This window comes from Corapipo altera, unplaced genomic scaffold, assembly GCF_003945725.1.
Source record: "Corapipo altera isolate COAL_440 unplaced genomic scaffold, ASM394572v1 22b, whole genome shotgun sequence".
NCBI lineage: Eukaryota > Metazoa > Chordata > Aves > Passeriformes > Pipridae > Corapipo > Corapipo altera.
In genome coordinates, this window is record NW_020884876.1 from 27,948,230 (window position 1) to 27,961,666 (window position 13,437).

A 13,437-nucleotide genomic window follows, 5' to 3' on the forward strand; every position below is an offset into this window, starting at 1 on the left:
CCAAAACTGCTATTTGCAACCCTTTCCCAAAGTAAAGGAAGCCTAAGTATACCACTTGATCCACTGGGAAACAAAACACACAGCAAGGAGCACCAGGAAAACGTCTGTGTTTCTTTAATGCCATTTCAACAGCCAGGAAACAGATTAACTGAAAGACATTTAGCTTCAAAAACTAAGCTACTGAAAATCTAGTTACATATCAGTGCTGAAAAGTAGCCTTGCTAAAAATACATTTTACTGTACTGAAGGTATTTTACTGTAAAGAGTTATCATAATGTTCTAATAGATTTGTACTGTACATTGGACAATGGCCAAGAGTACCTCACATTCACATGTCAGCATAATTAGAATAAATGATAGTAAGCTGAAACTTATTCTTTTTCCCTTACTGGAAGTACTAAAGTCTTTGCATGTTAAACGTCATAAATTCAGGGGTGCAATGTTTCATCTACTGGAGAAGATGGCAATGATTTCACTCATTCTGCCTTTAATCAGTTGGCTGCACACCAGCAATGGCAGTTACCAACAGTTATCAACAAAACTAGCTATAATTAAGCTTAAGTGTCACAACAGAAAGAATAGAAAAATGTTCTATACACTGAAGTTTGCTGTTGTTGAACTTACCCAAAGGTAGTTATGTAAAGTGCCTGGGCATATATTCTACTTTTTTATTTATCTAAGTGCCCGTGTACGTACTCACATGTATATGGAAACATTATGTGGCTGTACTTCCCCTAAAATATGTTACTTTTATACACCCTTTTGATATCAACAAAACAAAATTAAGACTTGTATTGTGTTTGGATGGCAAGGTTTGATAGCAGCGTGGCTATAGGGGCGGCTTCTGTGAGGAGCTGCCAGAAGCTGCCCCCACGTCTGACAGAGCCAATGCCAGTTGGCTCCAACACAGATCCTCCACTGGTCAAGTCCCTCAGTGACAGTGGCAGCACCTTGGGGATAACAGAGGAAGGGGAGGGGGGCACAGAAGGACACATGCAGCAGGAGAGGAGGGAGAATTCATGAGAGAAACACCGAGGTCCATGAAGGAGGGGGAGGGTGTGCTCCAGGCACCAGAGCAGATCCCCTGCAGCCCATGGTGCAGCCCACGGTGAGACAGTTGTCTCCCTGCAGCCCATCGAGGTCCCTGGTGGAACAGAGATCCACCTGCAGCCAGTGGAGGACCCCATGCCAGAGCAGGTGGGTGTCGGAAGGAAGTTGTGATCCTGTGGGATGCCCATGGTGGAAGCTGACTCCTAGCAGGACCTGTGGACCCACAGAGTAAGGAGCCCACGCCAGAGCAGGTTTGCTAGCAGGACTTGTGACCCTGTGGAAGGGACCCACACTGAAACAGTTTGTGGCTCAAGGCCTGTACCTTGTGGAGAGGGACCCACACCAGAGCAGGGGAAGAGTGTGAGGAGTCCTCCCCCTGAGGAGAAAGGAGCAGTAGAGACAACATGTGATGAACTGACAGCAGTCCCCATGCACTGTTCCCCTGTGTGGGGGGCAGGAGGCAGAGAAAAATCAGCAATAAAGTTAAGCCCAGGAATAAGGGAGGAATGGGGGGAAGGTTAAGATTTGAGTTCTATTATCCTAGTCTGATCTGATTGGTAATAAATCAATTTTCTACAAGTTGAGTCTGTTTTGCCCAGAACAGTAACTGGTGAGAGATCTTTCCCTTTCCATATCTTGATCCATGAGTTTTTCACTCTATTCTCTCTGCTGTCCAGTTCAGCAGAAGAATGACAGAGCAGCTTTGGTGGGCATCTGGCATCCAGACAGGGTCAACCCACCACAAGGTTGTTCTCTGTAATAAAGCCAGAGCCTTAAGAATACGGCCTATGAAACAGTCATCAAAATAAATCAAAGAACTGAGTATTATTACTTTTAGTAATTCTTGGTCACTTCTTTGGGGAAAAAGTTCCTTCAGTGTTTGCAGCTTTGAGTCTCTGATGTCTTCCTCTACATCCTCCTTTACAGCTGGCTGCTGATCCCCACCATTTACAAATGCCATCTTGGGCAGTTCATCTTTAGGCTCTTCATCATCATCAGACTGATCAGATCTACAATGTACAGGAGAAGAAAAAAAAGAATTAAAATTTATTTTTGCTTATGAATGTTTTACCCCACCAGAACATTACTGTAAACTAAAACCAACAGAATTGCACAAAATGTGTTGAAATACATTCAGTAACACTGAATCAACTTGTACTCAAAGTGGTATCTCTGTTCAGGACAAAGTAAGGCATGTATTAAGAGCAGTCTTCTGTTTGCACTAAATACACTTCAACTTAGCTAAGGGAAGAAGAAAGGAGGACCAGATGAGGCAAATACCATGACTTACCCTAATACTGTGCTATAAAAGGTTAGTTGCCAATTTAGCAACAACCACCTTAATATATTTCATCATTTCAGCTACCTGAATTACATCAGTCTACCTCAATTTTGTCTCAAACAGTCTTGCTAGTGTTTATTTGCCCAATGGATAAACAAATGTGGATTAAAAATCTTTGTAAACACTTTCCAGATGCAGCATCAACTGTGTCCTAGTTCTCAGCTCACTGAGAAAGAAAATTCAAAAGATCCTTATGCAGCATCTTAAACATATAAACATAGCAAGAGCCTTTCTGAAAAAAAAAAACCACCTGAATTTACTGGAAGATTTATCATGAGAGCTAACCTGCAGGAAAAGTAATCCTATATATCTCTAACAATATTCAGTTGCACAGACAAGACTGAACAGAAGCACAGGTCTCCCACCCTACTTCTTTCCATAGACACATAAGAATCTCCTTTTGTAATGAAAATTAACTGAATTGCATGGAGTTGGCCATTTCATGAGGATTTCACCATCAGAAAGGTTTGCCTGCAGGTGTCTCTACACCTTTAGTAAAAGACTAAAAATAAACCTGGTTTTCCTCACTATATCTTTCTTAAGCAGTTGCAATAGGTAGATTGCAACACAATTCTGGAAAAAATAGTAACATGCCACTCACATAACAGATACACACAGCGAGTTGTTCATCATGGAATCCCTTTCTCCCTGTTCAAGAGGCATACACAGCTACATGGGCTCTCTGTTGTGCCTCTTGAGAGTAAGAAAATAAGAAGAAATAATTGAAATTCTCCACCAAGTTGTCAAATTGCAAGCCTCAAAAGGTAAATCCCACTTCCACTTTAAAAAAAGTCTTAATGAAATGTCATATTAAAATTCTGTTGGCATATTTCTGATCTTTTTGCATTGATAGGGAAGAAGGTTTCTTTAAAAACTGCATTAAAAAAAAAAAAAAACACAACAAAACAATCCAATGATTGATGAAAATACTAACACTGCAATTATGCTATCCATTCCTACTAGGGAATAACATCTAGATACTTGCCAACAAAGCCAGGGTTGCACACATCAAAAATCTCATCCTCTCTGAGATTAGTCACATTCTTATCAAGCATGAAGAAACACCCATTTAATTGCTAAACAACTCAGACCCACAAAACTTTGTGTTAGAATTCTGCTTTTAATTCAACAGTCCAGACAGTGACTCTGGCAAAAGTTTGCAGCACACTTCCTTCTAGGAAAGACGTGCTTTCTACTTAAAACTTTCTGCTTTCTGTTCTATTCCTTGTTCAGAATGAGGGAAGTTGGGATACTCCACAAAAAGAAAAACAAACAAAAGAAATCACAAACCCCCCAAACACTAGGTTACACATGGACTAAAATGCACAATGCAAAGACACTCAAATGACCAATTATCTGCAAAACCAGGCTAAATTCAGCACAAGCCAGAGCTCCTAAGCCTGGACAAATCCAAGCTAACTCCTGCCACACTCTCACTTTGTCTGTTAAATCAATCAGAACAGCCACTTGTGAGACAGCTTAGTGGGTTCCATACACAACAATTAGCATCTGAGACAACACACGGAGCCAAAGTGTCAGACACTGGGGTGCCTGCTGTAGAAGAGACTAGTGGGCACAGAGGAATACTGAAGAGTAGAAGAAGACATAGATTTATGTTCATCAATCCCACTAGCAGTCAGTCACCTGGCTGTCTCTCTCACTCCCAGCAACTGCAATACAATATAGGAATAGCAAGCTGTGGCTCTGCAAGTTGGATCCTGCACAGTTTATCAGCATTGGCTCCACATGGTATGAAACCACTTGTCTTGCTCCCAGATGGGCTTGATCCCAGGAGCAGTGGGATATTTACACAGCACTGCACACAAGCCAATTTGGTGCATGTAACCACCTGGCCATATCTGCATCCCTGCACAACCTACCACTTAAACCACAGAGAGAAAGAGCAGCTCATTCCGATAACTACTTTTTTTTTTCTCCTTCTCAAGCAGCTGCCTTAAATTGAAACTTCAGGGGAGATGCATTAAAAAGAAAATTAGAAAAAACAAAGAATTTCAGACAATAGTAGCAGGAAAAGGCATTATTTCATTTCTGATAACAAGTCTCAGTAGCTTCAAGCTCTGTGTAGAACTGAAAATCTGACAAGAGACTACACCTGCTAAGGCTGTGATTACCATAAAAGTTTTCTGCAGATTAGTTCAACCAGACTATCAAAAAAGCGGGCTAAGCCATCTTGTTTTGCTTGGCACTAGAACATTTAAGGGGCACAGACAATTCCCACCCAGACATGTAACTAGCAAGGGTTTCTTTAAACCATTCCAAATGGTTGCAGGTGTCTGCCTACATCTTGTCTCACCTGCCCTCTCCTCGCTGCCTTTTCAGCACACAGACAAGTGACTCCTGCACAGGGACTCTTCCCTCCCAGCACATTCAGAAATACAAGTTTCCAAATCACTTATTAAAAAATGCTTTCACTAAGCATAGCAAACACAGTATGCAACTAATATGTAAGTTTACCTCAGGAACTGATACTATACACCAAAGCTCTACTTGCTCTCCTGTCCACTACAGTTTCATTAAAAAAAAAAAAAAGTAAGGAACAAGCTAAAATCAACTCCAACAGTTTAAAATGAATAAAGCAAATATTTTATGGTTAAGCTTTCGAATTAAGAGGATTGCAGAGGGGCAAATGTACAAACTTAAAAATGCATAAACATCACAGAACTCCTCCCTCTAAGAAAATGTCTTAGCTGGATATTTGTTCCTTGAAAATCCAGTAGGGTTTAGTTAGGGGCAGGTAAATCACAAAGGAGTAAAGCAGAACCTAAGGTACTCTCTGATTTTCATTCTGTATTTCAGCTTAGAACAGCACATCAGGTTGCACAACAGAAGCCTGGTTTGAAGCGTACATTACGGCCACGTCTCTCCTCAGAGCCTTGTTTTCTTTCGCAGCACTGAAGTGTCTTGGTTCTTCATCTTCGCTGTCTGAAGAAGTGTCTAGGAACTGCACCCCTCGCTGATGCTTGAAATAGGATTGTTTCTTTGTCCTCTGAGCTTCGGGAGTTTCTGGGATGGTGGGATACTCTGTGCAAGGCATTTCAAGAGGAGAAAAAACAGAAGATAATAACTTTAAATATTTATTTGTACCTAAAACATCAGGTAGCTGTGATTTCTTCTGTAGATACAGCAGTCATTCAAACAGAACTCACATCTTTATGCATGGAAAATTCCTGTAAGCTGTATTCCTTACAGTGATAACTTAACTAGGAAAGGATCTTCAGCCCTCTTACATCAAACAAATAATTTTTATACCACAAAGTTTATGAGAACACATATTTTAGGTTAATAACTACCGATAAATACATATGTATTTTTGGAGAGAAATCCTCTGAACCACGTCCAGGATGCTCAGGACATGGATAGAAACATAGGCATATGACTGAAGAGAGAAAGACTGATGCATGGAGCAGAGAACACAACAGCTGCACACAACAGCACAACAGAGAGCATTTTCTGTGTGAAAGAACTCTTGAAGAAAATAAATTTAAAATAACTCACTGTGGCAGCATTGAATGGGCAAAAAGATAAATCCTAAAAGTACAAGCAATTTACTGACACAAAAAACTAACATGCTTGAAAGGGAAAGGCACCCAGTGAACTAAAACAAATATGATACCAAATGTTACAGAGTGCACTACTGAAAAGGAAGAAAATAACTCAAAGCTCCATAAAAATGGAGGTTAACAGTGGTTAAAGAGATGGGGGTGAGTGTAACTCAAACTTAGTATCTATGAGGAAATGTAAATACGGTTTCAATGACTATTCAAAAAAGCAGTCATTGAAGCCTTAAGACCTCGGGTTGATAAAGAAATTTCCCTGTCGGACCATCCAGGAGCCACCCTGGCAGTCACTCTCACACCCTCTGAGCTGGGACTGAGGCCCCTTCACAGCTACACACCCCACACTCACAGTCAGACCACGTTTCCCACAGCAGAATCCCAGACATCCAGATCCTTAATATAATTTAGTCACAGCGCAATAACAGAGTAACAGCTCAAACTAGTGTCTCCAAGGAGGGACCCCAATCCTGGGCTTTTCTATCCTCACAGTCCAAGGGCAGGGATGTCTGGAGTCATTGGCTTTGCTGTGTCCCTTGGTGTCCAGTCACCTGGCCAGTGCCAGAGTCCCCAAGCCCTTTGATAAGCAAAGGGTCAGCAGGTCACGGCCTCTTGCCTGGGGCTTCTGCCCCCCGAGAGCTCCATCTGCAGCTCTCACTGCAGCTATACCCCAAGCTCCCTATACTGAATGGATTCCTCAAGAAGGTGACCTTAGCTATGCATAGGAAAAACCTAGGATAAGGGGCAGGAGAGTCAGCCACGAAACTCCAGGCAAAGCTGTGTTTTAGTAGTACAACTGTCAGTGTAAGTCCTCATATAGAAGGATCTTAAATCCTCACAATGCAAATACACCACCATAGGCATCCTCCCCCCTCTAAACACACTCATCCTTTCTTAAAACTCATGTGCTTATAAATCAAACACCAGTGGTGCTGCTAACTCTGGACCCACAATTTCTGCTGGAAATAAAGGTAGTTTCTTCTGACTCCACTCATGCAGAAACCTGCTGAGTCAAATGACTACAGAGTGTAACATCAGTTTGCAAAGATGATTTGTCAGTAGACACTAGACACAAATGAAGCTAGAATAAATTAATCTGATAATCAAATGCAGAAATGATCTACAGAGTGTCTAATCCCTTCCTTTGTGATAAAAGGCCTCAATTTTAGTTGAATTATCATAAAATTCTAAAGCTTTTCCATCACTTTCAAAACACAACAGAGGATTTTAGTAATGATTTTTAGAAGCAAAAGTCTCACTGTGAAAATTAATCTTGTTATCTTGAAAAGCCCATACACATGTAAACTCAGGAATGCTTAAGAATTATTAGTTCTGAAGCAGTAATAAATTGTCCCAAGACAGACCTCCCTGCATCCAAGACCAACATGTTGGCAGTAGAAGTTTCCTCAGCAGTACCTTCTTCTATCTGTCCATTTTTGGAAGGAGATGTGTTGTCCTTGATGTAGTTGCTTCATCTGAAAACCATTTAACTTTTTAGATGAAGACAGGAGAAGAGTGAGAGAGACCTTTGGGAATGTTGTAAAGTTGGGTTAGCAGAGTAAGGGCTATCTCAGTAGGACAGAAATACAAGATGCATAAAAAGATGTGAATGGAAATATCAAAACAGGTCTATAAGAAGCATGAGAAATTCACATCTATACTGAATTAACAGTTTTCATGATCTCTGCCTTGTAGTTTAGACTTAATTCCAAACATGTTCCTCCTGCAAGTAGTACGACACAGAAGTGACAGGTACCCATGACAACTTTGCTAAGAAGCATCTTTAGTGGATTTTAAAACAAAACAAAAACACAAGAAAATTTTACAAAAATAGTACGGTTTAAAAAATAATTTTGTTCTTTACAGTATAAAGGTTTATATTTAAATAAAAAGAGTATTTACTGTTTCATTTGGTGATTTCTCATTTTATTTTTACTTTATTTAGCAATCACTGTCCAGTGTTCATGACAACTCCTAACTCATACCTATAAAATGCTGAGTGGCCTGGGGAAAAAAAAAAGTATTCTCACTCTCAAAAGATCCAGTACTTCCTTCTCCCCCTCCTCCACTGAACAGAATCCTTTATTAAGGGGGGGGAAAGCAGAAATCACCCATGTAATAAGTAGTCCTCATATTCAGAGCAAATTACAGCCTTGTAAAGTAGTAAGAGATTTAAGTTATTGCCACAACATGTTATTATTGGAGGCAGAATTTTCTGATTCTAGGCAGTTAAAAAGAACTATTAAGGAATGCCTGCAATCATAAGACTGGTATTTGATTCTAAGGCCAGAAATAAGAACACACTGAAGCATCCCTACATGTAGGCATTAACATCAAAACCAAAACCCAACTACAATCCATTTTTGCTATCATAAGAAGAGAATACACAGTTCTGTAATTCTAAACACAACCTCCTACTCAAACCATCCTTCACACCCCGAGAAAGCCAGCTCCTTCTCTCCCAAGTAAAAACAAAAGAGAGGTAATACTTAGAGGCTTGCCACATTTACTAACACTGTCCAACAAACATTGTCGAATGGAAAGTAACTTCCACCTAGTTTTGGAAAGTAGTATCAAGCTGCTCAAGTTTACAAGCTAAAAAATACTTCGTTTTCAAAGGAAAGCCTTTTTTATAGGCTAAAATAATCCTAAATAGCAGTGTTACTTTAAGGGGTTTCTTGAACCTGCCCTTTAAAAATTATTACTTCAACATATCTTCCCACGAATCCTCAGAAACGTTCACTAGGTACTGCAGTCATCACTTTTTTCCAGAAATATTTTAAGTAGAATTATACTCTATGAACTGAGACATAAGGCAAAAGACAGCATTTCCTCAGACCATGAAAGAAATGACTACAGAAGAGAACAAAAAAGTGCAGTCCCAGTGCAAGTGAACTCTCAGCATTATAACCTCAAAGTGCAGTCATTTGGGACTGCATATTCAAACAGTATGGAGAGGATATCAACAAAGTCAACCATTAATAACAGGAATATATACTGTAGTTTAATTTAATCTACAACTTTTATTTCAATTCATTGTTGAAGCTTTGTAAGTGTGCTTTTCAAGATTTGAATACAAATCTCATTTTGAAAATAATGACAGTAATTATTCTAATTTGTATAGTTCTAATAGAGTTCTGCTCTATTTCTACAATTGGAATAATTTCATTATTATAGTACACCAGACTATTTGCATAATTAAAAACATGAATGAAAATTAAGATGATACTTCACTGTTTTCTTAACAGACTAAGATCAACCAAACTACTGAGTAATACTAATTTTATAGAAAATTCTAGTAAGCCACTCCAACGCATTTTTCCAACTCTTTACAGATGTCTTTCAGATATAATTTGATAACTGTCCCCATAGCTGGTTTCTACCACTCAGTTACGTGGTGTTCAGAATTATTGCCTAAAACTTGGTTGCAAAGTCACTGCAAGCCTGTGCTATTTTGAATACACACAAGTGTACAAAGATGACCAATTCTTCTGGCCATCGTGCCACAAACTGGTTATTAAAGCACAAAGGTCTGTATGTTCAATACAAGCCAACAACAAGCATTGCACACAGACATACCTGGGGTACAGAACAATCTACCAATATTAGTTTGTTCTCGAAAACAAAACTAAAAAAGGTAGTTGAAAAGATAATGGTGTTTTAAGACATAACAGACATCACCTTAATTTTTTTTTCGAAGATGAATGAAATTAAGACAACCATATCTCTTTGTTAGATGCATATTTCAAGGCACTTGACAAAACAGAAATCTAAAGAAAACCCTAGGAAATTATATTGAACTATTTGTGCTCCTGAAGGAAAAAGTCTGATTTTAAAATTCTTTTTATATACACAATAGGATTACATGACACCAGAAGAAATAGGACAAACCCAAAAGTCCTCAGCTATTTAATAGGTTTTTTGTTTGTGTAAGTGAAATAAAGGACACTCTCAAGACCTTATTTCCCCAGTTTCTTGTACAGTTATTGTGTTAATCCACTTTGTCTTCAGAAGAAATACACGTAATTGTTATCCTCATATGATTCACTGAGCATTAGGGCAAGTTATTTTTGGTTAACTTGGTGTAAACTGCTTCTTGTACAGAAGAACTCAACAGTCTGACTTGTTTGTGTATTTAGCAGTAGAGAGCACACAGTGTCATAAGCTTACCATGTCTGTACCTTTTCCATGACAATTCAACAACAACAAAAACAAAAAAACCCAAACAAACAAACAAACAAAAAACCAAAAAAACCACACCTGTCTATTTTATTTGACCAAAGCAAGAAAAAGTCTCTCTTCCCAACACTAGATAGGAAACAAGAAGGGCAGGCACCTGCTAATCAAATCTTGTCTCCTCTATCACACCTAAGTGCCTCACAGCCTGCAGACAAAATTTGAGTGTTTTATTTTTGGTTAACTTCTGTAGATAGAGAAAGTGTGATTTGATTTTCAAAATGGGTCTTAATTCTTTTAAATAGGTTACATAACAATGACGTGACAATAAGTGGGGGAAAAAAGTCACTCAACCATTCCGTCTTCTTTAAACACTCAGTATTATCTGTGGAAGGTGAAGCGTTTCTAAATGCAAAGCACTACTACTTACATCTCTGTTTTAAATGCTAATTAGTACCCTGGTTCCAGCATCTGCATCCATGGACTCTCATTTCAGTAGGACTGTAACTTTGCCTGCACTTGTACTCTACTGTGTTTTACTGTCAGCCACCACCATCTCCCACGAGTTTCCCTCACAACTACTCAGCCTTACACTACAGTTCATCTTTTAGGCTGCCCTTTATCCTTCATTATCTGGTATCTTAACTAATAAATTGGATATTGCACCCCTTCTCCTCCACTCCTGTTGAATCTAAGTCAAGGGACACCAGTATTTTGAAAAACAGCAAGCTCCAAAGTTTGTTGGCAGTTGTGGTCTAGCTACGTGCTTACACTGATGAAGTCCACAGGCATGTTAAAGGAAGAAATATAATATTAAAATAAAATAAACCACTAAGACAAGCCACAAAACAAGCAGCACCACCCCTTACTTCACAAGTACACTCACAGGTCAAGAATGGTCCCCGCACTCAGTAACCCCTAAACAGCACAGGACAGTGATTTATCGCAAACAGGAAGACAACACCTGTTCCAAAGGGCACTTCCTCAGGGTGCCCATTTTTCCATATAACTATTACAAAGCACACATGCAGAAGCCAGAACTAACAGTTGCTTGCTTTTTCTGTTAAGTTCTCCCTGTCACCAGAAGATTCTTTTGCTAGTGGACAGGTAACTCAACTCCAGACCGGCAACTCTCAAGTCAAGACTTAGAGGTTTTACCTGTGTTTTTTTTTAAACATAAACCACCATTGATATTTACTACTGTAAACACGAGAGCACTCCAGCCAACTGAAAACAACCAACGTGCACACAACCAAAACTAAAGGAAGGGTAAATATCCATCTACTATAGTTCTGACTTGGCTCAGCTTTACAAGAGCAACGTCTCCTTGCATGTGAAAGGCTCTCTGTGATCACACAGATAAGGTATTATGATAAACTGCTTTCCACCAAGAGGAAGTCCTGTGCAAAACAAATGGAGTTAAACAACATCAAGGGATATTGTTGCATTTCTGAGTAAATGCACAGTCAGAGTCTGTCTGCTCTCTTCAATAAAACTTGTACTTGGCCACCGTATCAGAAGTTATAAAGACTGTCCGAGATGTATCAAATAATCAGCAGCAAACAACGTCTGTTTTTCCAGTCTTACTCCTTCAGTAACAACGTGATTGTGCAGTCAGCAACCATTTCAGTTGTTTATTAGGATTAGCCAACGAATCCAAAGGGGATCAGCACACCTCTACTGTACAAGCCAAAGGAAACAAACAAACTAAACAAGCAAATTTTCCACATTTCCCCAAGCTTCTGCCCAAAAAGAGGAAGAACACACTATGAAACTATTAACACACAGTTTGTGAGAATCAGTGGCAGCTTTCTCAGTCCTTTACAAAACCAGGCCCAGTTGAAAAAACCCCTGTGTTTTTGTATTTTCACTTTCTTCTGTGATATTCCATATCACACAAAATATCCGTATCTACTGAAAAAGTTAAGTCTACAGCGTTGCACTTATCAAACAACTAAAAGCTACTTTTTTTCTTTGAAAACCCTGAGATTTCAGTGTAAAATAAGTACCAGTAAAGAAAGTTAATATATAGGAAAACACAACATAACTTCAACATTTAATTTGAATGTTATTTACTCACTTAAAAAAAAAGTAATTTCAGAAGACTTGCCTGTAAATGCACAGGTTCAACTAGAGCAAACATTTTTACAAATGAATATATTTTGGTGGAAATTGTTGTGCACAGAAAAACACATTTGTAAAACAGGCAAAGAGAAAAGAAAAAAAAGACAAAAACCAAAACAAAAGGCAATTATTCTACTTCTAGGAATTAAGTACTGACACTGCTCTGATGCTGCATGCAAAACAGCTAACTCACCAGTTATCTCTGTCCCATCCGAAGCCGGGGTATCTGGCCTGTTGCTGTCATCTGTAGCTTCATCCTCCTCCCCTCCAGCGGCACCACCCGCGACAGCAGCATCAGATGCCTCCCCTGGGGCTGCTGGAGGGGACAGCGATTCCCCATCCGCGCCTTTCCTCTTCTCAAAGCGAAATCGGTCCAGGTTGTAGAGACTCATATTCTTAACCTACCCCTCCCGTCCGCAAGAGAGGAGACGGGCTCGGCCGGGCAGCCTCTGTGGGAAAACCCAGGGAGAGAGAGAGAGCCGGCAGGGCCCATCAGACACGCATCAGGAAAAAGCCGGCGAGGGGACCGGCCGGAGGATCCCGGCCCTCCCACCGAAACGCGAGGCCAGAGGCGCTGTCAGGCAGCGGGGAGGCATCTGCCCACCCACCCATCGCCCTCCCTCCTCCCCTCACGGAGCCCGGGCGCCGCCGGCGGGCCCCGCACGCACCTGTCGCGCACCGCGGCCGACTCGGCGGGGCGCTGGGAGGTAGAGGCGGCGGGCGGCGGAGGCCCGGCCGTCCCCGGGGCAGGTGTTGCCCGGCCGGCGGGAGTGTGGGAAGGGCGGGAATGCGGGACGGGCGGCAGCGCGAGCCGGGCTGGAACACTGCGCGCTCCCCTCAAGAGCGGGGCGCGGGGATGCCGGCGCGCGGTGATGACGTCACTGCTCCGACCCCGCCAATCGCCTCGCGCGGACGGGGCGCGCGGGCGCGTGCGCCTTCGCGCGTTTTCCCTCGAGAGCGGCGCGAGCCGCTGCCCTCAGGGGTGGGGCGCGAGCGGGAGTCGTTTGGGGGATTTGGGTTTTCCGCGTCTTCTCCGCTGCGACCGTGACAAAGCGGATTTACACCTTCCAGCCCCTGGCACCGCACGAGTGCCCTTTTGATAGCACACCGTTGTGTATTCACACCCTGCCGCCCTGCTTCGAAATTCAAAATTTTGGGTGGGATACCGTG

General features: G+C 41.2%; 1 protein-coding gene across 1 annotated transcript in view; it reads right to left on the bottom strand.

Moving 5' to 3' along the window:
- Window positions 1–13,103, bottom strand: part of SMARCAD1 (SWI/SNF-related, matrix-associated actin-dependent regulator of chromatin, subfamily a, containing DEAD/H box 1) — a 42,270-nt gene extending 29,167 nt beyond the window's left edge. The window contains exons 1-4 of the mRNA XM_027635873.1: window positions 12,936–13,103; window positions 12,461–12,716; window positions 5,260–5,434; window positions 1,883–2,060 (exon numbers count right to left, since the gene is read on the bottom strand). Coding sequence (XP_027491674.1) covers window positions 1,883–2,060; window positions 5,260–5,434; window positions 12,461–12,659 — 552 coding nt within the window. The 5' untranslated portion in view covers window positions 12,660–12,716; window positions 12,936–13,103. The remainder of the gene's footprint in view (window positions 1–1,882; window positions 2,061–5,259; window positions 5,435–12,460; window positions 12,717–12,935) is intronic.
- Window positions 13,104–13,437: the final 334 nt, after the last annotated feature.